The sequence below is a fragment of the Aethalodelphis obliquidens genome, unplaced genomic scaffold, assembly GCF_003676395.1.
Source record: "Aethalodelphis obliquidens isolate GAN/ISIS:26980383/991018 unplaced genomic scaffold, ASM367639v1 scaffold3, whole genome shotgun sequence".
NCBI classification, from domain to species: Eukaryota; Metazoa; Chordata; class Mammalia; order Artiodactyla; family Delphinidae; genus Aethalodelphis; species Aethalodelphis obliquidens.
The window spans coordinates 31,811,089-31,836,441 of NW_020837947.1; the positions used below are offsets into that span (position 1 = coordinate 31,811,089).

The 25,353-nt window shown below is 39.5% G+C and overlaps 1 protein-coding gene across 1 annotated transcript in view; it reads left to right on the forward strand.

Annotated features, from left to right (window-relative positions):
• SAMD3 (sterile alpha motif domain containing 3) overlaps window positions 1-23,297 on the forward strand; it is a 47,510-nt gene extending 24,213 nt beyond the window's left edge. The window contains exons 7-11 of the mRNA XM_027079533.1: window positions 4,031-4,198; window positions 15,543-15,743; window positions 22,005-22,176; window positions 22,690-22,772; window positions 23,013-23,297. Of these exons, the coding sequence (XP_026935334.1) occupies window positions 4,031-4,198; window positions 15,543-15,743; window positions 22,005-22,176; window positions 22,690-22,772; window positions 23,013-23,297 (909 nt within the window). The remainder of the gene's footprint in view (window positions 1-4,030; window positions 4,199-15,542; window positions 15,744-22,004; window positions 22,177-22,689; window positions 22,773-23,012) is intronic.
• The last annotated feature ends 2,056 nt before the right edge of the window (window positions 23,298-25,353 follow it).

Consider the following 25,353-nt stretch of genomic DNA (forward strand, 5'->3'; position numbering starts at 1 on the left):
ATTTAAGGGACAATTGTGGGGAATTATAGCTTTGTGTACATAAGATTTGCTGTCTGTTAGTCCTTATATCTCTATATGCTGTATGCGCATACATTGGTAGTCTTATCTAAATAAGATAGATGTCTTTTGCACCTTATTATAGCAGATATCTCTGAGAAGAATTTTTTGCTGTACTTTCTTGAAGACACAGTGTGTGTCTTCAAGATACACACTATGTGTGTGTGTGTGTGTGTGTGTGTGTGTGTGTGTGTGTGTGTGTGAGAGAGAGAGAGAGAGCATGCACACAGCAAGGAAGCATTTGGTCATTTTTAGGACTAACTTTATTCTCAACTTTTTTTAATTGAAGTATAGTTGATTTATAATATTGTGTTAGTTTCAGATGTATAGCAAACTGATTCAGTTATATTTATATGTATATATATTTTTTACAGATTATTTTCCACCATAGGTTATTACAAGATACGGATATTCTCAACTTTTTATTTCAAAAGTTTTCAAATCTACACAGGAGTTGAAAGCCTGCTGCAGTGAACAGCCATATACCCTTTATGTAGCTCAGGGTTTCTTAGTCTGGGCAGTGTTGCGTTTTGGGTGGATACTTCTTTGTGGTGTGGGCTGTCCTCTGCCCTGTAGGGTACTTGGCAGCATCCCTGGCACTCACTAAGTGTGAATAGCACCCCTTCACCCACACTGATGTAACAACCAGCCGTGTCTGCAAACATTGCCAAATGTATCCTGGGCGGGGGGCAAAATCTCCGATGATTGAAACTCACTGATCTAGATTCACTAGGTATTACCATTTTGCCACATTTACTTTTCCTTTCTCATATCTATTTGTTTGTTTTGACGGAGCATCTGAAAAAAAGCAAGTCACAGTTGCCACTCCTAAATACCCCAGCATATATCTTATAAGGATAAGGACAATCTCCTACCTAACCACAATACCATTTTTATACCAAAAGAATTAATAATAATTGCATAATATCATATACAATCCATATCCCTGTTTCTTCAATTATTGAAACAAAGTTTTAAAATGGATTTTTGGCTATAACATCTAATCAAAGATTATGCATTCCATGTAGTTACTATGTCTCTTTAATTTCTTTTTGTCTCTAGGATAGTTTCCCTACCTTTTTTTTTTTTTTCCCCATGATATTTTCTTTTTTTGGACAAGCCTAGTCCAGTTGCCTTGTACGATGATTCACATTTTGGGTTTGTCTAAATATTTCCTAATGATTATATTTGGGTTTACAATGTTAGGGGAAGATCTGCTGGTGATATGTGGACTTTTCACATATCCGTTCAGGAGGCCATAACTTCAGGGTTGTGTTTTATTTCAGAGTGATTTGTGGAGAGCTGTGTCTATGTAGCTCTTTCCACACCCTCTCTAGCTGGAAAAGCATGGAGAAGAAGGATGACTGTTCAATGACAAAAAGATTTTCTATTGTGGCATCTGTGTCAGGATTTCCCTGTGCCACGCAGGTAGCAGATGCTCAGGGCGCACCCCTTGATCGAGTGCTCATGTAGACCACTGCATTGACTGGCCCTTTTTTTGTTCCTATCCGATACTTGCTAAGGAGAGAAGGGAGAGGCTGGAAAGAAGACATTGGCAATTTAAAACTGTCCTAGCAGTTGATTGCTGTGATACCTCCCAACAAATCCGCAGGTGTAGAGGCCCTTAAGAGCTGTGGGAAACATGAGGGGGAAAAAATGTATTTGTACTAGTTCAGATTTCAGGGCTAAGAAAAACACAAGCCATCCATTATTTCTGTGCTGTTGTAAAACAGCAGCGGCAGTGTCCAGACCCACAAGCCTGTGGGAGGTGAGGAAGCATCTCTGACTCATACATACCAAGGCGCTTAATTGGGGCCGAAGCTGCCTTCCCAACCCCCAAGCCCCAGTCCTCCTCACCAGGGCTGCCAAGGGTTTTACATTCTAGTTTAGAAATGTCTTCCATGAAGTAGCTCTTCATTTGAGTTTCCCCCTAACCCAGTGCAGTTGACAGGACTAATCTTCTTATTCCATTATAGTTAAAGAAACTAAGGCTGAGGGATTACTTGTTGAAGATTTCTTAGCTAATACGTACTGGAGCTAGTCCAGGATCCTGGGTCTTTCCAACTTAGGTCCCAGTGCTTTCTCAGGGGCAGGGAATAGCTCTTATTGAGACTTAAACCGAGGAACCGGGAATGACAAAATCTAAGTGCCAGACGCTGGACTAACATGATCTCAGTGGCATTCCCATTTGCCTGAGCTCATAAGATATGCCCAAAGTCACCCAGTGACTTAACCCATCTAGTGGCCAAGACTAGGAGGCAAATATGGGCCTGTGTAGCTACAAATGGCCGTTTCTTTCCCTGCACCCACTCTTGGGCCTATTCAAGTGCATGGCATTGCAGGGAAGATGAGGGGCTGAAAAGAAGCCTTGAGGCTAGATTTGGCCACTCCTCACACAGTGAAATACTTACCAAGCAAGACTAAGACTCAGAGTCTTGCTTCTAGTCTGTTGCTCAACACCTGGGCCCATGTGCTTCACAGAGGACAGACTCAAGGCATCTAGTGTTTATAGTTTCCAAGATGCCCCAAGCACTGTGCTGGGTTTGGTGAGCAAAGTAGACTCAAGACCTTCTTCATGTGCTCACAGCCTAGGGGAAGGAAAGAATGGAAGGAAGGAAGAAAGGAAGGCGAAACTTGAATAGAGGAAGAATGAAAAGAACAAAAAAGAAAAGAAACAAAAACATCACATAGATGAGGGTAAACTACCAGTGTGATAAGTGTTGACAAGGAAAGGTGAGCCTGAAAACCAAGGGAAATGAACTGTTAGGGAGGCTGTAAGGGAGTGATGGCTGAGCTGAGATCTGGAAACAGAGCAAGCTTTACCTAGATACCAGCAGGGTAGGTGAGGAGAGGGACAGAGCTTTTCAGGCCAAAACCAAAGGCCCAGCAGAGGGAAAGAATGTTAGCAGTGTTGGTGTGTTGAGGAAGAAGCCCAGGTGTGTCCCCAAGTTGTTAAACATGTCTCTGGTCTTCCAAGCTGTCCACATGCCAGACAGATTCTCCCAGAGCACAGTCTGACCATCCACACTTCCCACTCAATGTGGCCTAAGAGGACTTCCTAACCCAGCTCTGCAGCCATTTTCTACAAAGTTTTAAAGGCTACAGACATCTGGGCTCCTCTCAGACCTGCTGAAGCAGAACCTCTAGAGTCTGGGTAAGCAGCGTCAGCATCGCCCCTCGGGAACTTGGAAGAAATGCAGATCCTCAGCCCTGCCCCTGACCTACTGAATTAGAGGCTCTGAGGGTAGGACCCAGCAACCTGTGTTTTAACAGATCCTCCAAGAATTGTCATTCAGGCGGAAGTTTGAGAACCATCGCTCTAGAAGAGAACTTCTCTGTCCACAGAGAGGGGTTTGAAAGGATCTGGCTCCCGATTACCTTGAAGCTCTTTTTGGGGTAACCATGCCCTTCAGGATGGGGCTGACTTCTCTATTTTCTGCGTCTTCTACCCTTCCACATCTTGAGCTCTCTGTTCCTGCCATGCACAACTCTTGGCAGCTCCCCGAATGGCACCATCTCTTCCTCTCCTCTGTTGCACAGGCTGCTTCATCGGATGATGCATTTAAAGAAAGCGTGTCAGTCCATATATGCATGAGCCAGTACCAGTTCTTCTAGAATCCAACGGGAAAGTGGAGTGCATTGTGGAGACACTAAAGTGGAAGGCGTCCAATTGTAGGAATTAGGGAATCTAGACTCAAGAGCTAGTATATTTAGCTGTATGACATTTTATATAACTACACACACACACACACACACACACAGCTATGTACTATACAAAATATCAATATATGTGTGTATTTATAGTGTTATCACAAGATTATTGTGAGGATAAATAGAAGAATAGATATATTATTTCTATTACTGTGATGGGAAAATAATTTCAAGCCCAAAGGTGGTAGACAAAGATTTTGTTTATATAGGATTATTCCAATCTCTCTGAAGATTAACTGCCCTGGTTTATAATTTTACACAGTTTTTATGGAAACGAGCCCTCAAAGATCGTTTTAAATATGTTCGAAGACCCATAGAAGATGATGAGCAAGTGATGAGAAATAAGTGTAAATTTGGACACCGAAGAGGCCAGACAAGGAAATCTCTTGCTGATACAAGATTTGATGAAATTAAAATTGTCCAGATAAAAGTAAGATTGAATCTTTAATTGTTCTGACAATGTATTGGTTGGTTGATTGATTAAGGGATAATAAATACTAGCATTTAAAAGAATTAAAACAAAATAAAATATCCTTTTGAAAATTTGAGGTGTGGGTCAGAAACCAAAAAAAAAAATCTGTTTTGTTTTTGTGAATGAGAATATTTCCAAAAGAGGACTTCCAAAAACGGAGCAGAGAGTGTTATTGAACATTGCAAGTTTATTCTTTCACAATCTTCAAAAAACCTGGAGAAACCCTAAAGTTCTGGATCTTTGAATAATTTCTTTTCCTCTCATCCTAAAATGTATCCTGTATTCTTGCTGTCCTTATTGCTACAGAAAGTGTTTTTGATACTCATATTGTAGGGGTCAAATTGCTTCTGGTTTCAAGGTTTCAGGGTGGAAGCTACTCCACATGCATGGGTCCAAAACCCCACACTGCTCTCGCTGTGTACAGAGGCGGCCATGAGGAGCTACAGGCAAAGGGCCCCAGGCAGGGCCTGGAGATTCCTCCCTCTGCAGTGGGTTTGCTGTACATACTGTTCACGTGGGTCCTAATTATCTGAAATTTTATAAATATTCCTTATCTACCTCACAGCCCCCAAGTGTTCTCAGAAACAAAAATGTCCCCTGCTAATAAAGTAGATTGAGCTCCTTAGGAAGGATGTCCAAACTATCAAGTTATAGAAGCTAAATCTCATGTCCTCCCCAAAATCTATTTTCACATCAATCGAACATGAATATGTAAATATAATTTTTCACTACAGACACATTTATGTTAGTGAATGTACTTGGTGTAAATATTCTATTTTCTTCTTCAGCTGGTATAGTTATTTGATATTAATAGAGCAACCTGTCAGATCATCTCAATTTTATTTTCACTACTTATAAGCACCAGGGGACGGGAATATTTTTTAACATATTTTGTAAACCGTTCATCCCAACATTAGAAGTAAGAAAAATTTTAGATGAAGGAGTATTTTGAAATACCTTATTGGGACATCCCTGGTGGTCCAGTGGCTAAGACTCCACACTCCAATGCAGGGGGCCCGGGTTCAATCCCTGGTCAAGGAACTAGATCCCATATGCCGCAGCTAAGAGTTAACACGCTGCAACTAAAAGATCCAAATAAATAAATAAAAAGAAATACCTTATTATAGTTTTTTTATATAATTTTATATATAATTATAAAATCAAAGCGATTTTCAAATGACAGCCAGTTAAGATAATATAATTTTATGTCTGCTCTTCGATGAAAAGACAAGACAGATGAAAGCTACCTAAATTTAGTGTAATTTTATAGAAACTTTAACTGCAATATTGCAATTATAAACTAAAATCATGATAAGATAGAATTACGTTCATTTTAAAATATCTTTTATATTCTTAAAATAAAAAGCCACTTTGTAAAGGAACATAATTATATTGTGCATATTTTCAAAATATGTGATTTTCCATATACTACAAATGGAGTTCCTTTATAAATGAATTAAAATTTTACAAATTCAGTTTTCTTTCTTTCCCACCACATCCCACCAAAATTGATGCACGTCCCACCAAAATTCATTGGAATGGATGAATGGTAAAATCGGAAAAGTAGCACGTATCCCCAGCAAGGGTGAGCCCAGGGGGTCACAGGCCACCCTGAGGGACACAGGCTAAATGGCAGCTCCTCTCCTATGTTGACACATCATCACTGACCCAGTTTGTACAATCATCTTTCCGTTCTTTCTCAAAACCACCTCAATTCTTCATGTAACTACACCTTTTGTTGTTCCTATCTTGGAGTCTCGCAGACGTGCCAGAATTCTAAATTGAATCCTACTAAGGCCCATGCAGGGGTCTTTGCTACAAAAAGAACAGGGATTGAATGTACCAGGGCCCAAGATGAGTTAAGTTGCAACAGAATTTAGTTTTGACCTTCCTGCCAACCGGGGCAAAAAGAGGTCCTTGTTCACATCTGAAGAGGCAACATTTTTCCTGCCAAGCAAATCTAATTCGTAAGGATTTACTTTTCTCCCTCTTACAAATGGAGCTACAAATTGCTGATTCTTTTAAACACTGTAGCATCCCTGTTTATGACCTCATGTTCTGTAAAGCCAAAAGCTTTACAGGATGGAGAAGACTTTACACTAGAATATTACATTACAGTGTGTTTCTGTGTTTTGTACCCTCCATGGTGATTAAGCAAATGGAAAAACACTAAGAAGAGCAGAGGGACAAATCCATTGAATATACCACTTATCTCATGGGATTTTAGACTTCAGATGAATTGCCTAAATTATTTTGGGCTTCATTTTGAATTTCTGATAGCTCCTTTTTAGTGTCTTTATGATTTCTGAAAATTAAAGATAGTTGGATTAAGATACACTGTGACAACTTTCACATCTTTTAAAATTTCTTGACTGGGCACAGCATTTCCATAATGTAGAAAAAAGTTATCTCCTGTGCTGTAGAGATGGAAAATATTGATGCAGGCAAGAAGCCAGGAGGCAGGCCGTTCCCTCAAAGGCAGGGAAGTGGGTTTGGCTAAACTGGAGGAAGGTTTTGGGAAGGAGTAAGGGAGAGGAAGAGATTTTTCATTTCTTTTGTTTCTGTTGTTTGTCCTTTGGTGGTTGGAAGGAATTTACCAAAGAACTGATGGTAGATGCCTCAGCGAAGGACAGTGTGTTTCTTAGTCCTGTCACGTGGGCTTCTGCAGATAACCAAGCAGCTGCAGAAGTTGTGTGAGTTTGAGCCTAGGTCACAGATCTTTTGTCCCCAACCCTCCTCCTCCCTCAGTCTTCAAGGTCAGCGTGGCACTGCTTAAACTGTGCTACAAAACCCAAAGCTTCAGCAGCATCAAAGCATCCACCCGTGAGTCTTAAAAATGCCTGGGTTCCTCATATTCTGCTCTTAAAAAAACTTATAAGCATGGTATGCAGATGGCTATACTTGTCAGAATACCAGACTGTTTCCAGATCAGTCCTACAAAATACTGGTTTTAAATGCAATGTTTAAAATTCCTTTGTCAACCTCACGGCCTCATGTCACTGCTGCTTGTAAATCATGCTGTCAAATGCAACATAAGTGACATTGCTTCTTATGCATCTGACTTTTAGCTTTAGGTCCAAGCAACTTGTAGCCCTGTGAATTGATAAATCTGTTTCCTTTGCTTAATTGCCTTTTATTATACTTCTTCTAGTATTTATAAATGGAGACATAATTAGATTCTCAAAACAGAATTAACTGAGTAATTTCTTTTTTTATTGAAGTATAGTTGATTTACAGTGTTTCAGGTGTACAGCAAAATGATTTATATATATATATATACACACATATGTATATGTTCTTTTTCAGTTTCTTTTCCATTATAGTTTATTACAAGCTATTGAATATAGTTCCCTGTGCTATACAGTAGGTCCTTGTTTACCTATTTTATATATAGTAGTGTGTATTTGTTAAACTCCTAATTTATCCCTCCCCCACCCCCTTTCCCCTTTGGTAACCATAAGTTTGTTTTCTATATCTGTGAATCTATTTCTGTCTTGTTAATAAGTTCATTTGTATCTTAACTGAGTAATTTCTTAAGTTGCTGAAAACACTGTCCTGTTTAAATGATGAAGACACACTGGTTTTAAATAAAAGCTTACAGGAATTGTGTGGAGCTGCATGCAGAGTAGTGGAATTAACTTTGTACTGTATTATTTTTTGTGCAAAACCTCAGGTGTTAAAGTTGAGTGAATCAAACTCCTCACCTCATGGCACATTATTGTCATTGTTCTGTGCCAGGCCTTTCTCTTGTTCTATTCACTTTTTTTTTTGCGATACGCGGGCCTCTCACTGTTGTGGCCTCTCCCATTGCGGAGCACAGGCTCTGGACGCGCAGGCTCAGCGGCCATGGCTCACGGGCCCAGCCACTCCGTGGCATGTGGGATCCTCCCAGACCGGGGCACGAACCCGCGTCCCCTGCATCGTCAGGCGGACTCTCAACCACTGCGCCACCAGGGAAGCCCTATTCACTTCTTTTTGTGCTCGTTCTTCTCTGCCCTCTTCCCCACCTCTGCTCTTGGGCAATCCTCCTATTGTGTTTCATCTGTATCTTTTTGTTTGTAAGGTGTTCTAAAATGTGTACTATGATTTTGGGTTTATACATATTTGACCCAGTGAAAATGGTACTCTATACCTCATTCGTGTTTCACTTTTTCACCGACACTCTTTAAGACTCATTCACGTTACTATGTATATTTCTAGCCCATGATTGTAACGATTATCACAAGCCCTTGCCTCAAGCCCCTCAACGGACTGTACTGCAGAGAACGCCATTATACCTGTCTGGTTATGGACTCACCTGTGTGTTATTCCTCTGGCTTGTCCACCAAGAAGTGGAACTGATGGGGCAGAGGGCATGCATGTAGTTAATCTGACCAATTACTTTCTAGAATGATTTTGTTAGTCTCACTCCCATAATACTGCATATCCTTGTCTTCCTGCCATTGCTTGGCACTAGCCAGCCTTGTGAGTTTTGCCAAGTCTAATAGGTATAAAGTGCAATCTGATTCTTGTGATTTGCATTTCCCTTGATAACTAATGAGTCTGAGCATCTCTTCATGTGTTTGTTAGACTTTTGAGTTTCTTCTTTTAGAAAATTACCTCTTTAGATCCATTGACCAGTTTTTAATGGGTTGGCATCTTTTTCTTGTTAATTTGTAGGAAGCAGTCCTTCCCATGCCCTAAGTCACAGAGATATTCTCCTACTCTTTCTCTTATTAAGTTTATAGTTTGCATTTTCATGTTTAGATCTTTAAGTCATCTGGAGTCTGTCTTTGTATATGCTATTAAGTAAGGATATCCATAGGGTGAGTTGCTCTTACAACACCAATTACTAAACAATCCATCCTTTTTTTATTTGTTTATGGTGGTACTTTTATTGTATGTTAAGTTCCCCCAAAAGACTTAGGTGTGTTCTGGGCACTGTCCCTTATTCCACTGGTCTCTCAGTCTACTCTTATGCCATTGTCACATTACATTTGATTACTTAGTGTTTATTACTTAGTATCACTTAGCACTTAGTGTACAGACATTTCTGGGGTGGTTCACCCTCAGTTTCTGGAATAAGGGGAAGGACAGGGGGTCCTTGTCTCAAGAACCAACCCTGGGACTCCTTTGTAGCACCTGCCTTCTCATAGGAGAACTAGAGCCTGGCCTAGGGGTGCTGAGCTCAGGTGGGAGGGTAGGACCAAAGGAAGGTTCCGAGCCTCTGCCAGTGCAAGGAGCACCAGGATAAGCTCTGTCTTGCCCTTGTGGAGAACCTGCTGTGGCAGGATGGAGAGGGCCTGTGGAGGCATCCTGCTCCTGTCATCCTGACCCTGGGGTGGGGTGGGGATGGCAGCCGGTTGACATAGGGCCCTGGACCCCGATCTTCACACTCACCCAGCCTGATGCACATCATTTCTCAGAAATCTCTCCATCCAGAGGATTCCTTGGTGGCCCCTTTGGGCCTCTGCTAACTCCTAATTTATCCCTCCCCCCTCCATGCCCCATTTGAAACATCAGGATGCAAACATACTTTGAAATGCTTAAACTCGTCTTTAATGCTTTTTTGACTAATGCACGCATTTTCTTTTCTTAAGTTATTGAGGTTTCTTTCAGCCAGTAGAGGCTTCGACTTACTACCATAAACTTTTCACTCTTGGGATATAAGCTGACTTTAATAATAGTCATTGCTTCTTTCAAATTTTTCTGATAAAAACCTGGCTTGAATCTTTCATGTGTCCAGTCCTTCACATTTATGCCTGATCTTTTCATCCACTTTGAAAAGATTCTCCTCTGTCTTTATGGAGTAGATTAACTCTGACATGGATATGTGGTGAACATTTATTTTGGTTTCTTGAAGCAGTACAGGAAGGACTTTGAATTTTCCACAGGGGCTTTTGCTTTTCTCTCTTTCTTTTTTTTTTTTTCCTAATTGCAATGAAGTTCTCTCAGTTTGGAGGCTATTAATGTGATCTTTAAGTGCACAGATTATTTTATCTTTATCAGTTAATGTAGTCTATATTTTGGTTTTTGTAAGGAGTTTTAAGTAAATAATTTAATCCTATCAATCAGTTTCTTCAAAATTCCTTTTGATATCATCTTCTTGGAGGTTTTCATTTCATGCATGATTTATTATATCCAGCTTCAAGTTCTTACCATCCATGTCTTCTCCAGGAATAGCAGTCACTCTAGTCTTCCAGTTCCTTGTTTACCATCTGTTTAGTGGCTCTGTTCATTATTGAAAGTGACATATTAAAATCTCCAGCTACTATTATTACTGAATTGTCTCTTTCTCCCTTCCATTCTATCAGTTTTTGCCACATGACTTTGGGGATGCCGTTGCTAGGTGTATATAAGTTTATAATTGTTATATCTTCCTAATGAATTGGCCCTCTTCCCATTATAAAATATCTTCCTTTGTCTCTAGGAACAATTTTTGTCTTAAAATTTGTTGCATATTAGTATAGCTATTCTGTCTCTCGGTTACTGCTTACTGGTATATCTTTTCCCATCTTTTTACTTTCAATCTACTTATGTCTTTGAATCTAAAGTGTGTCTCTAGTAGACAGTATATATTTAGATCATTTTTTTAAAATCCATTTTGTCAGTTACCTGATGTGATTACTGGTAAGTTAGGATTTATGTCTGCTATTTGTTTTCTATATGTCATCTTTTTCTTGTTACTTTATTCCTTAATTACTGCCTTATTTTGTGTTAAGTAAATATTTTCTAGTGTATTAATTTAATTTCCCTATTGTTTCTTTTAGTAAATAAACATTCATAGTTATTTCCTTAGTGGTTGCCCTGGGGATTACAACTAACATCTTGATTTATAATAATCTAGTTTGGATTAATAGCCATTTAATTATAACAGCATATAAAAACTTTGCCCCTGTATAACTACACTTGTCTTCCCTTTATACCCTGTATGCCCATCAACACAGAATTTATAACTCTTACTTCATGCAATTGTTTTTAAAACAAGATGGGAGAAAGAAGGAGTTACAACCTGAAAATACATTGATACTGTCTTTTGTACTTACCTATGCAGTGACCTTTACCACTGCTCTTTTTCTTGTGGATTTGAGTTACAGTCAATGTTCTTCCATTTTAGCTTGAAAGATCATCTTTAGCATTTCTGGTAGGGCAGATCCGCTAGTGATCAATCCTCTCACTTTTTATTTATCTGCGAATGTCTTAAATCTCTCCTTGGTATTTGAAGGATTTATTGCTAGACATAGAATTCATCTAGGGAACTGATTTCTGGTTTGAGAATTGGGTGTTCCAGTGTTCAATTATTATGGTTTTGGCTATAGCTACCAGAAAACCCTGTCTGAAATTGGCTAAAGCTATAAGGAGAGCTGTGCTCTCACATAGTAAGAAACGGTGGATGAGTGTGGATGTGATTGCTGCTCACCAATTTAATCAGCTCATCTCCGCCAGACAATCAGCATGTTGGTACATCTCCACTCCCTTGAAGTGAGGTGTGGCCATGAGACTGACTGATCAATGGAACGTGAGAAGAAATGTCAAGCGCATTGAAGATCCAGTATGCAGTGCCCCATCTTTCCCCTTGCTTTTGCAATGATGACTGATATTCTAGATGGTGGAGCCAGTTTCTTGGGTGAAGAGGATGAGAAGCTGGGCCCCGAGAGGGACGTTCACATGAGTGATAAACGTCTGTTGCTCTGACGTTTGGGGGTTGTTAGATAGAGCAGCAGCATCTTGCCTATCCTGAGTAATACCAGCGGCTCCAAGTATAGCACGTCAGGCTTTGGATCCACATCTCAGTGATTCTCCTGTTCCAGGGCAGGCTTCATCAAGTGATGGAGTATTATGGACTTTTCTCAGAGTCTGAAACATGAAGAAAACACAATATTTTGCCCGATTCTGATGTGAAATATCTTATCAAACATATACTGGGAATGTTGCAGCAGTTTCTGTAGAGGGGTTAATTTATGCTTTTTTTTTTAAAACTTATGCTATATCTAGGACAGGAACACAGGGATTTAATAAGTGATTGTGGGGTGTCCTTGCATCCAAAGTCCTCCAGACTTTTGTTAAATAAACAGATAAATAAACAAACAAACTGCTGGGTGTTAAATTACTAACACTATACTTATACAGTAGCCCCCCCCCAACATCCACAGTTTCGCTTTCTGGGGTTTCAGTTACCTTCAGTCGACTGTGTTCTGAAAATATTAAATGGAAAGTTCTAGAAATAAACAATTTATAAGTTTTAAGTTGAGAGAGAGTTCACATAACTTTTATTACAGTGTATTGTTATAATTGTTCTATTTTATTATTATTGTTGTTAATCTCTTACTGTGCCTAATTTATAAACTAAACTTTATCATAGGTACGTATTAAGGGAAAAACATAGTGTATATATAAGGGTCAGTGCCATCTGTGGTTTCAGGCTTCCACTGGGGCTCTTGGAACGTATCCCCCGCAGATAAGTAGGGGGCTACTGTAATTCATTTCTCTCTTAAAACGTTTCTTTTCCTACTTACTGGGTATATATGTACCCAGTGACTTTGAAAGTCATGAAACAGTTTTGTGTGTTAGCCTTCTTTGGCTTACAAATACAATGGAATTGAAAGTCATGCAAAAACTGCTTAGTCAATGCTAAGGACATAACACTAGGTTTCTTTTAATTTCTTTTAGGGCATTTACTGTTTGTTTCTTACTGCACCTGACATAATGATTTATTGTATAAATACTAATCATTTTTACAGCCTTTTCCACAGATGTTTCTCTCATGGTGCAAAACTGAACAAGAAGCAAAAGTTGAAGAAAAACGTTGACAGTTAATTGCATTCTGGATATAATGCAATTACTGCCATCAGCAGATGGCACATTTGCTAATACTGTGAAGTTTTACAAGTCAGCCGTGCACTTGGAAACACGGGGCAAAGTCAAAGCAGTTTCCCTGCTGATTGACTAAGACACGTGACTGAATGTTAAGGAAAGAGACTGTTCAAGTTACACAGGGAAACATCGTTTCCGATGACAATAGAAGTGGAAACAGGGATGACTGGAATTTGGTATGAAGAAAACTCTAGCATCTAACACAGCACTGTTCAATAAAAATATAATACAAACCACAGGTATAATTTAAGGTTTCCTAGTAGCCACATTAAAAAACGTAAAAAGAAGCAGGCGGAATTATAGCATTATGAGTATAGTTTACTTAACCCAGTATTATCATTTCAACATGTAATCATTATGAAAAATTGTTAATGAGATGTTTTACATTCTTGTTTTGCATCCTAAGTCTTTGAAATTCAGTGTTGCCAGCACACATCTTAATTTGGTCTAGCCACAGTTCAAATGCTCCATAGCCATATGCGGCTAGTGGCTTTTAGACTGGATAACTCAGATAAATACCCCCTTAGAGGAATTAGAGGGTTAAAGACACTCTCTGGGGAACACCATAGTTAGCAGGGAGCATGACCAGTTACTAACGTCAAACCCTTGTTGCATTTCTGGGGTAGATCCAAGTTAGTTGTTCCTTGTTCCTAATATTTGCAACTTTGTTCATGAATGAGATTGACCTGTAACTATCCTCTCTCAAACAGTTCTTTCACGTTTGGGAATCAATGTCGTAGACATACAGGCTTCATAGAATGGGTTGGAATTCTTCATAGAATTTCTTTTTCTTTTTGACTCCTTGAAAAAATTTGCATAAATTTGGTATGCCCTCTGTTTTGAAAGTTTAGTAGAATTTGTCTATGAAAACTTCAGGTCTTGGTATTTTCTTTGTGGAAAGACTTGTGTCTTCTAATTAAATTTATGTAAGGTTCTAGGAATTTCTTTTTAGTCTGTATATTTTTCTAGGAATCTGTTCATGGTCTATGTCTTGCTAATCATCCTGTGTTCACGGATAGTGGATCTACCTGACGCTTTCCTAAAATGCTTGTAAAAGTCTTGATATAGGAGCCTTTCAGGCTCTTTACCATTTTTCCATTTTTTACAGGTAACATCTGCTCACATTCTGGTCAGCTAGACAGTTTGTCAACTTGTTGATTCAAGTGTAGTTCAGCCAAATGTCCGCTCAACTAACTTTTCTAGAAAGATTTTTTTCTTGTCTTCTCAAAGCCTGTTGATTGTCTTAGATTTTTTTTTTTAAAATACATTTATGTATTTATTTATTTTTGGCTGCACTGGGTCTTGCTGCACGTGGGCTTTCTCTAGCTGCGGCGAGCTGGGGCTACTCTTCATTGCGTGCATGGGCTTCTCATTGCGGTGGCTTCTCTTGTTGTGGAGCACGGGCTCTAGGTGCACGGGCTTCAGTAGTTGCGGCTCGTGTGCAGTAGATGTGACTGCGCCACCAGGGGAGTCCCTACCTTAGATTTTTAATGAGAATATGTGAGGTACTTTTAGCCACCCCACCCCATCCAGTGTATCCAAATGCATAGCGAGTATAATTGACAGCTTCATGATTCAGCATCACAAAATACCCACCATAATTATTTTGAATTTGGATTATATGGCATGGTACTGCAGCCCTAAAAAAGCATTTAAGAAGGAAAAGTACAAGCAATAACAATAACAAAAACTTAATTTAAAACCTTTTATCTGTTCTTAATACTTTGTCTTCTAAAATTTAAATGCATAGGAATAAATGACATTTCTATTCAGTGTGAACATTCTGGGTAATCTAGGTTTCCACGTAAAAAGGTATGTAGGAAATGAAATAACTCTTAGATCTGTCAAGAGAACAGATTATGGGACTTCCCTGGTGGTTAAGAATCCACCTGCCAATGCAGGGAACACGGGTTCGAGCCCTGGTCTGGGAAGATCCCACATGCCGCGGAGCAACTAAGCCCGTGCACCACAACTACTGAGCCTGCGCTCTAGAGCTCGCGAGCCACAACTACTGAAGCCCATGTGCCACAACTATTGAAGCCTGTGCACCTAGAAGCCAGTGGTCTGCAGCAAGAGAAGCCACCGCAATGAGAAGCCCACCCACCGCAACAAAGAGTAGCCCCTGCTCTCAGCAACTAGAGAAAACCCGCGTGCAGCAGCAAAGACCCAATGCAGCCAAAAATTAAATAAATAAATGAATAAATAAATAAAATTTTTAAAAAAGAGAACAGATTATAATTCCAGAGTCAGTAATTAACTCTTTGATTTGTTCACAGCATCAAAGACATTTGTTAACCACATTCAAAGCCAAGCATAATGCTACATAGTAGTGCTCACCGCATGAGTGAATCGTTGAGTGTGTCATACAGCCCATAATTCAGGTTTTCATGAAGCATTAAACTGCCACTTGAAACATGGAACATATTAATATTGTGAAAATATTTTGTAGGAGGAAGCTGTTTGTTTAGATTATGAGGTAGATGAACATATTAACTGGTTCCAGCAAGAATATGTGAAAACAGAAAAGGACTGGAGTGAAATTGATAAGAGGATGAGCCAGACTTTGGAAATAAGAAGAAAGTTGATCGGCGGCAGAACACCTCTCAAGGACATTCTTAAAATGTTTCCTTTCCTGAAGTGCCCCTATCAGGTATTTTTATTTGCTTATCATAGTCTGATTATAATGTCCAAACTGATTTTTGTCTCTTTCCTCTTGGAGTGGTAACAAGACTGTGCAGCAAGATGGTGGTTATGAATCTCAGGAGAATGCGCGAGGCCCAAGGGGTACAACTAGGACCATTTGGTAAAAATTTCTGGAATCATATTCTGATAACGCACACTGGCTGCCTTCAGCTTTGAAGAGTTCTCCATCACTGGACACATTGTGGAGGCAGGGGCACCACTACTTTGGGGTATTTTGACAGTGGGCAACATTCTCCCTTTGCATGCATTTAGACAATCAAGATAGTTTATGAGATAACTGTTAAAATGCAACATTACTCAAAATCTATTTTCTTTATGATCCTAAATCATTTCATAAAGTCTTAAAATATACGAAGTTTATGGGTAAATCAGACACCCTGCCATTTAGTTTATTTAAGGTGGCCATTAAAGGGTCCTGTTACAATTTGAGTGTAATTTTGGCTGTAGTATATAATGAAAGACTCTTCAGTGTTTTTATCTGAGAATACATTTCATGGAGGATTTCTGTAGGTGCAGTCAACCAAACTGGAAATGAAAAGTTTTACAGGCTTTTCTTCTTCCAAAAGAAACTGAAATAAGAATTTGCCTACATGCTTTATTTTAAACATAATGTCTATAGCAAACATCTGAGTGTTTGCTACATAGCAGCTATGTTCTCAGTGCTTTACATGGATTATTTTATTTAATTTTTTCTCAGCAACCCTACCTTATTTATTGCTTGCTTTCTCCTTAATCTTTGGGTTGCTAGGAACAGTAATATACGGTAGCCTCTAGCTGCTAGAAGAGTGTGCCAGATCGACACACGTACAAAATATACTTTTAAAGCAAAAAACTGTTAAACTGATAGCCTATAAACTCTTTAAATGTAAGGAGCATGTTCTGAACATTGTAGTAGTTCCCAAAGTACCTAGCAGAGTACTGTGTGTAAAATACAAATGAAGTACTGATTTTTTTGAATGCTGGATGAGTTAGTAGATGGTTGGTGTCTTAGTCCAATCTAGCTGCTGTAAACAAAAATACCATCGACTGAGTAGCTTATAAACAATTGAAATTTATTTCTCCCAGTTCTGGAGTCGGGGAAGTTCAAGATCAAGGTACCTTCAGATTTAGTGTCTGGTGAGAGTCCACTTTCTGGTTCATGGATGGTGCTTCTTGGCTGTAACTTCATATGGCTGAAGGGCAAGCTAGCTCTCTGGGGGCTTTTGTATAAGGGCACTAACCCCATTTATGAGGACTCTGCCCTCATGACCTAAGCACCTCCCAAAGACCTCATCTCCTAATACCATCACACTGCTAGGTTTCAACATATGAATTTGGTGGGGGACACAAACTTTTGGTGGGGGACACAAACCAAGGGGACTCTTGGTCCCCTTCATGTATTTTCCCCATTCCCCACTTAACAACAGTGGTTGGTAAGGCTGCTCTGGTCACTGATGTTGCAACCTTTGAGGTTTTCACTGGACTGCAGCCTACAAAGTTTTAGTGATTAAAACAGATGAGCTATGGTTCAGTGGCCTTTCAAAGAACTATAGTTGATAGTAAATCTGGGGTTCATTATAGCTCTAATGAAGAGTAGAGACATTTCAGACCTAAGGCTGTATCTCTCCTGCTTTGTTTAAGTCTCCCATTGTGGCATCTGTAAGTCTTTTCTTCCTATTCCCTCAGGTATTTCACCCTTTATATTCAAAATGCGGATTGGGGTATAGTTTTGGTAATGGCTGTACTTACTGAATAAAGTTGCCCTATTTATTGTTGTAAAAAAAAAGGATTAAACATTTTAGGCTTCTTCAGGAAGTACGTCCCTAACTCAGCCTTGGGTAGCTAGCTGGGATTAACAATTCATAAAATCCTTGTGGCGCTTCTGAAAATAAAAGCAAGTTTGACCTTGCTTACAAATACCCGGTTAACAAACAATCCCTATAGTAGGACAGCTGCCTCTGCTTCAGACCTCCCCCATCACCTGTTTGTTTCTACTGCCAATGTGAAAACACTTGGCGCTTAGGGAGCTGGTGGACGCAGGTTGGTTGAAGAGAAGCAGCCAGTGTGGGAAGCTGGTCCCAGGACCCTCAATTACCACCTGTACTCATCAACGTCCTCCTCTCAAAAAACTTTCTCTCAACAGAAAATTTAAAAATTTAAACTTTTAAAATGTACTTCCTGAGAGTAGAATATTATCAACTAGGAATTTGTTACTGGGACCTAGTGGATGTGGCACAAAACAAGTAAGAAAAGTTGAAGAGGGGAAAATACCAAACACAAATTTAAATAATTCCTCAAATTTCCAGTAAATCCTTTGAAATGCTAAAGTTTTCACATTACTGAGAAACTATTTCAACAATCATTGTTTAAAACTTAAGTGAAGTGCCTAAGAATCACCAGCTAATATAAAGTTTCAAAGGAAAACAAGAGAATCTGAGTTTTGTTTTTGGCCGTGATGGAGAAACTGGTCCTGGACCTACCTTCCCATCATTAACATGGATAAAACTGGGAAAAATATCTATGAGGCAACTGCTTCCAGGCATTGGAGAGTAGGCATCGCAGGACTCTGCTCTTTTTTTTGTTTGTTTTATGAAATTGATTATTTTTAATAAGTTAATTGAATAATAGTTGACTTACAACATTATGTTAGTTTCAGGCGTACAACGTAGTGATTCGATATTTTTATAGATTATGCATTATAGAAAGTTATTACAATTATATTGACTATATTTCCTGTGTTGTACCTTACATCCCTGTGACTTATTTATTTTATAACTAGTAATTTTTTACCTCTTGGTCCCCTTCATGTATTTCACCCATTCCCCATCCCCTTCCCTCTGGCAACCACTAGTTTGTTCTCTGTATCCGTAGGACTCTGATCTTGATTAAAGGGGAACATACAGGATGTGCCTCAGTTTTCTTCCTTGGGGTTACTTTCTAGATCATGGCACAAAAAGGTGAAAGCCAAGCAGAATGGTGGTCTCACAGAGTTGAATAGTTAGAGGTGGGAGTTTGGGAATGATGAAGTAGCTGGTATTTGCGAGAGAAGGTCCTAGAGGAAAGATGGAGGGCAGAAGTCCATGGAGGGATCCCCCAGAAGTCTTTGGCTGAGAGCTGGACTGCACAGGACAAGACCCCACAAAGCTGCGAAGAGGGGCTGCCACAGGATGGTAACCTGAAAGCAGAGGCGACATGTTGTTGAAAAATAAGAATTCCGGCCCAGTCAGAGTGGGAAGACCTTGCTGAGAGTCTTAGGCGTCCATCTGAGACTCCAGGAAGTCCATACTTTATGTCCTAGATTTGAGTTGGGGCCATTGACTAGAACTAAGGACAAAAACCAAAATAAACCGAAACAAACTCATTCAAACAAACAATAAGATTAAGTCTGACAGAACCAGAAGGATCAACCAGAAATTTAATTGCCTGCCACAACAAAATTTAACACCCTTGAAAGGAACACAGTTTAATCCAGACTCCCTACTAGTGGCCACTAGGGGTAATAGTGAGTGGTGCCGCTCCATTTTCCATGCCCGGATTCCTGGACCTGTGAATTCTGGCTATGAGAGAAACAGCACCATATATTGGGCTCTGACTCAGCGCATATACAGCTCCTGGAGAACCTTTCTCCAGCCCTACAAGGAACTTCTACCTAACTGGTGCTGTAACGAAGTCTTCAAAAGGCCATTTCACCATTCTATCAAGCCAGCTGCTTCAGGGTGGTGGGAACACGGTAAAACCAGTGAATTCCATGCAGCAGCACTGCAGGGCATCTTAGCAGAGAATGGAATGTATATTTTAAAAGAACCAAATTGAAATTCAGAACTGCAAAGAACATTTATCTGAAATGAAAACATCATTGGATAGGGAAATGCTTATTGGGAAATGCAAACTAAGGGTCTGTGAACTTGAAGATAGAAATGATCCAATCTGAATAGAAAAGGAAAAATGATTAAGGTTAATAACCTTTGGGACAAAACCTGGGGTTGTAGAGAGAGGGGCTATTCTGTGACTGACCATTCGTGGCTGGGGGTTTGGCTACATGACGTTTGGGGAAGATTTGGGCAAATAAGTAAATATCAATACATCCAGGATAATGGGAGCCAGGTTTTCGCTGTTGAGAGAGGATGTATGGGAAGCAGGGAGGTTGGAATAAGGCCTGTGTTACTGGGTTGGAATTGAAGGTATCAGTGTGAACTCATGGTTTTTAATACGTATATATAGATATTTAAACAGATAGATGTATGTCTGTATGTGTGCATGTATATACAAATAGGTATTTCCTAGCTTTGTTCTGTAAGAAATCCTAGAACACCAGTGAAGCAATGAACACATCAAGGGCTGAAATCTTAGTTTTTAAATATCATTCTCCATTAAAAGGAACCCGGGGCTTTTGGAGAAATAGCTGACTCCAAGGCTGAGGCAGAAAAAATACGAGATGAGCCTGAAATATTGTGTAGTGCCAGAAACTAAGGAAGTGCTCACAGACCAAGAGGCTATGTCAAGAGCATTCAGGGGTCAACTCCTACTGGCCGAATGTGGACAATCTGAGCATTAATGTAAATAATGAAAGGATTAGAGTTATGATCATTTGAGTAAAGAGGGATTTATTATTCTGCAGTGATACAAATAAATGAATAAATTAACGTAGGAGAAGAGAAAGCTACACCGTAGAGTAGAAAGCCAATAAATTTAGAAAGAATTATGGAATTAGAAAATCACCATTTGGCAACTATCATATTCAATAGTAATACTTGATTCAGGCAAGAATCATTGGTGGATGTGAAATCTTATGGCTGAAAGACAGGAAAAACAATATATTTACATCAACTCAAGGGAAACCCCCCTTAAAACACTTACAACTATATGTAAATAACATATATATTAATTAACCCGTCAGATTCCATCTCCACCGAGTGATAAGTTAGTGTCTTCAGTACTGGCACCAGTTACCACCTTCTGATGGAGGGGTGCCAGCATTCTTGCCATGATTCATAAATCATGAAGAAACATCGTACAAACCTAGAATGAAGGGCGCTCTGCTAAGTAATCGGCCTCTACTTTTCAAAAATGTCAGGGAATTGAAGAAAACCAAGATGCTGCTTCAGATTGAAGGAGACTAAAGAAACATGATATCTAAATCTCACGTGTTCCTGGATTTATAAAGAGCATGACTGCAACAACTGGCAAGTTTGAATGGATTCGATTTTCCTGATTTTGATGGTTATGCTGTAGTTATATAGGAGAGCATCCTTGTACTTCTAGCTAAGTACAAGGAATAATAATATGCAATGAAGAATGAAGGGGTAAGAGGGCGTCGTATCTACAGCGTACTTTCAAATGGATCAGAACGGTTAGCCTTGGGGGAAGTTGCGAGCTCTGTTTACTCTTTCTGCAACTTTAAGGTCGACCTGAGATTAATTTTTTTGAAAAAGGTTAAAAAAATTCCTAAGCTGTGCGCCCAGGAAAGTGGACAATATTTACCTTCCTCCTGCCTCACTTCACATCTCCCTGCTGAGAGAGGGTCTTTGTAGGGTATTAATCTAAATTAGTCGTCCACTGAGTGTTGCCTGATAGTAGAGCCGCTATGTCTTTATGAGAATGTGAATGCCAGTTTTCCAATACCTTAACTTTTGGACCTAATCTTTGGGCAATTTAGGATCCACCAAGATACTCAGGAAATGATGAGACCCAGTGGGTAGTATATAACTGTTCCTTATAGTGTTTTAAGGAAAGTGATAATTACATAATTCCTACTAGTGTGGGTGACGAACAGTCTTATAATGCCACTCTGTCAGAAAAGTTGGGAGGGGGACAGTGGTGGTGGACTTCTCCGCAGGGAAGAACTTAGGCAGTGGCAAGAAAAGGTAGTTTTGAGTAAAGGGGTTTCCACACAGGTAAACTGTTTTTGCTTTCACCTTGTAGTCAAATCTCCTAGACTTTTTGGTTTTCACCCTTTATTTCTGTCTGATCTTACAGTTTCTAAAGCTCTTTTCCCTTTAGGATACCACGGTCAGGAATTTTTCAAGGTTTGCTTCCTGAAATCTGACAGTTCACTTCAGGCTTTCATTCTTTTCTCCTCCTCCGTCCTAAGTCTTTATACTTCTCCACTAAAGCTAATCAAATATCTAGTATATAAACTAACATTCAGAGCTTAATATAATTCTAAAGAGTAATTTACTTCCTTACATTCTATACATTAGCTTTTCTTGTGATCTTTTTCTTTTTTCAGCTGTTCAGAGAATTCCAACTTCTTACAAGAACAGATATTTATAAGAAAACAAGGCACATTTTGGAATCCTATTCAGAAAATATACTGGCTTCTTTTTCTTTGGTGGACAATCCAATCAATATTGCATTGCAAGAAAAAATGAAACAGCATACGGATGAAGACATGTTGAAACGTTAGGAAACCTAAGGGATAGGGTGATCTGGTCTCAGTTATCTGTGTAATTCAGGATAATTAGGAAAGCCATGCTTTGTAGAATTCAGTGAAACGACATGTGGGAAAGAAGAAAGAATTTCTCAACTAGGAGGAGTTGAGGTGTAGATTTTAAAAGTACACTTGATATTGTAAAATTATATTTAGGAAACTAGTAACCTGTTAATTTCATACACAAGGTAATTTACAAGCCACAAGGTAGAGTACAATGAAATCACCCTGGCTGAGGGACAGAGAGTACAGAACTCTTATCTTCTCCTGGCAGTGATCTGGAGGGTAGAACAGGAGATCTTGAATGTTTATTAGAAGGGGATGTTGGTTTAAAAAATGGTAGGGCAACACTGATCTAAGAAGTCTAGTTTGTTCTCCGTAGAAGGTAACAAAAAATAATCCACATGTTCTGATACTGGCTTTACTTACAACAATTGCTAAGAGCTTATTTTTACTTGGACTGTGAGCCTGTTTGCTTTGACAGATATGAAGATGACAGCCACCTGTTTACTCCTACCAGATGTTTTCGGGGAGGATCCCAGCCTTTTTGTCATTGTGAATGAGAAGGTATGCGGTATTTCAATGATCACTGGTTTGAGATTTCATCTCTTTATATGATTATTTATTTGAAGCAGGATGGTGGCCTATTTTGAAGTTATGTTTTGTCATATTTACAAATAATGCTAAATTGCAACAAGCTCATATATTGTAATATCACGGTTAGATTGAGGCATCTTGTATTATTTAGCTACAAGTGGGGTGACTGGGGTGGGGGGGTGGTGACTACTGTAATCTCTTTTTTTTCAGGTGCAAGTGTCCACACCCGTGTTAGAAGTTAAGAACCCTTTCAACATGGATGTCTGTGAATTTTCTCTGTATTTAGAAAAAGAGAGACTCACAAAGGTGGATGACTGTATTACAGCCTTGGCCACTCTCATAGCTGCCTTCCATGTATTTGGGATCGAGTGTCCAAGAAGACTGTCCCAAACCCTCAACTTCCTAGAGACACTGATTTTTGATACGCACAGTCCATATTTTCCTTCTGTGAAAGGAAAGGAAAAGGAAGTAGGATTTCAACACCCAGTCACTTAATAGCATGCCAAATATTTTATCAGAATTGATCTCTGGGATGGCTGAAACTATTAAAGATTGTTTTGATTTAGTAGAGGTAGGTATTAGAAAATCATCTTGTCTCTAGGATTTGAATGAATATCAATGCCTTCTATCTTATACTTCAATACTTTCTTTCTTGAAGTTCTGTAATAAAATACTACTTAAAGAGATGTTTATTTTGAGTTCTAAGCAATTCCAGTCCAAGTTAACACTTTCAAGGGTGCATTAGTTTTTAAAAGACACTACGCTTCACATTTTCTTAAATCCTTCAGATTAGGATATGACCTTGCACTTAAGTCAACGTGCCCACTTTTGAAAGACTTAATGTCCAGGAGCTGCACGCTTGGGGCCTGCGGTTCTGCCTCTGGTCTGAACATTGCTTGGAAACATTTTGAGCATTTTAAGAAGATGCTTACACTCCCCAGTTCCTCTTTCTCTCAGCTGACCCGCCCTGGGGAGTGTTTTGGTTTCCTTCATTCATACCTGTTGAGAACCCGGGCTGCTGCATTCCTGAGGTCTCATTTCTGGCCAATCTCGCTGGCACAGGTTTTGATCATCTGTGACCCGTCTTCATCTTTCTCTGCTTCCCTCCCTTGAGATACAGTGATGTGCCTGGTTCTTGTCTCCCCACACGGTTTCCGGTTTTCCTTCACCTTGACCTCATCTGCCCTGGTTGCCCCTTGGGCTTGTTTTGATCTGTGATAAGGATCTTGCTTTTCACTCCCAGCACCACTTGGGCCCCAGCTTCTAGCTTCCAGGTTAGGACCCTTCCTAGACTGGCTCTCCAGCCTCTCTCAGGAGCCCTAGTCCTGGTGCCTCACCCAGCCCAAAGCCCGATGTTGTAATTCATCCAACATTAGTTTTAAGGTGCCCCTTGTCATCATCACAATCTCAACATTAGTTTTGACAGAACTGGTGGGTTTAGAGACTGACATCTGTGCTAATATTGCACCACAATGCGATGGACATTTCCTGGGTTACTTCATCAAATAAAATGTTTTTTGAAGTTTAATAAGGGCTCATATGAATTACTGAAGAAATATTTTTATAGCACGTCTCTAGAAATACTGCAAAATACTAGTATCTTTCTAACTGTTCATTAAAATGCTTAAGTCAGTGAGATAAAAGAAAATGAAAGATCAGATGCCCACCTCTGCAATGACTATTCGCTCCTTACATGAGAATGGACAGGCAATAACAATTTGGTACATTTCATTTTCGAATAACTAGTCCCAATTCTACAGTTTCCATTTCTTCCCTTTCACTACAATGTGCCTTTAGCTCCTTACAAAAAAAAGTTTCTTTTATTTCCTCCAATTATTCTCTCCCCACTCCCGTTTTTTGTGTTTTTTTTAAACCATCTTTATTGGAGTATAATTGCTTTACACTGGTGTGTTAGTTTCTGCTTTATAACAAAGTGAATCAGCTATACATATACATATATCCCCGTATCTCTTCCCTCTTGCGTCTCCTTCCCACCCTCCCTATCCCACCCCTCTAGGTGGTCACAAAGCACCGAGCTGATCTCCCTGGGCTATGCGGCTGCTTCCCACTAGCTATATCTGTTTTACGTTTGGTAGTGTATATATGTCCATGCCACTCTCACTTCGTCCCAGCTTACACTCCCCCTCCTGTTTTTTTAAATTTCAAAATCTTACTCCTCCCAAATGAATTTACCAAGTTCTTAAAGAGTCCTTTCCCTTGGAGGTCCACAGTCTCTATGGCTGGCTTCTTTTTTTCTTGTAACAATGTTGTAACACAGTTGTAACAATGTTGTGTTAGTTTCAGGTGTACCTCAAAGTGATTCAGTTACACATATACATGCATCTATTCTTTTTCAAATTCTTTTCCCATTTAGGTTATTACAGAATATTGAGTAGAGTTCCCTGTGCTATACAGGAGGTCCTTGTTGATTATCTATTTTATATATGGTAGTGTGTATATGTCAATCCCAAACTCCCAATTTATCCCTCCCCCCACCTTTCTCCTTTGGTAACCGTAAGTTTGTTTTCTAAGTCTGTGAGTCTGTTTCTGT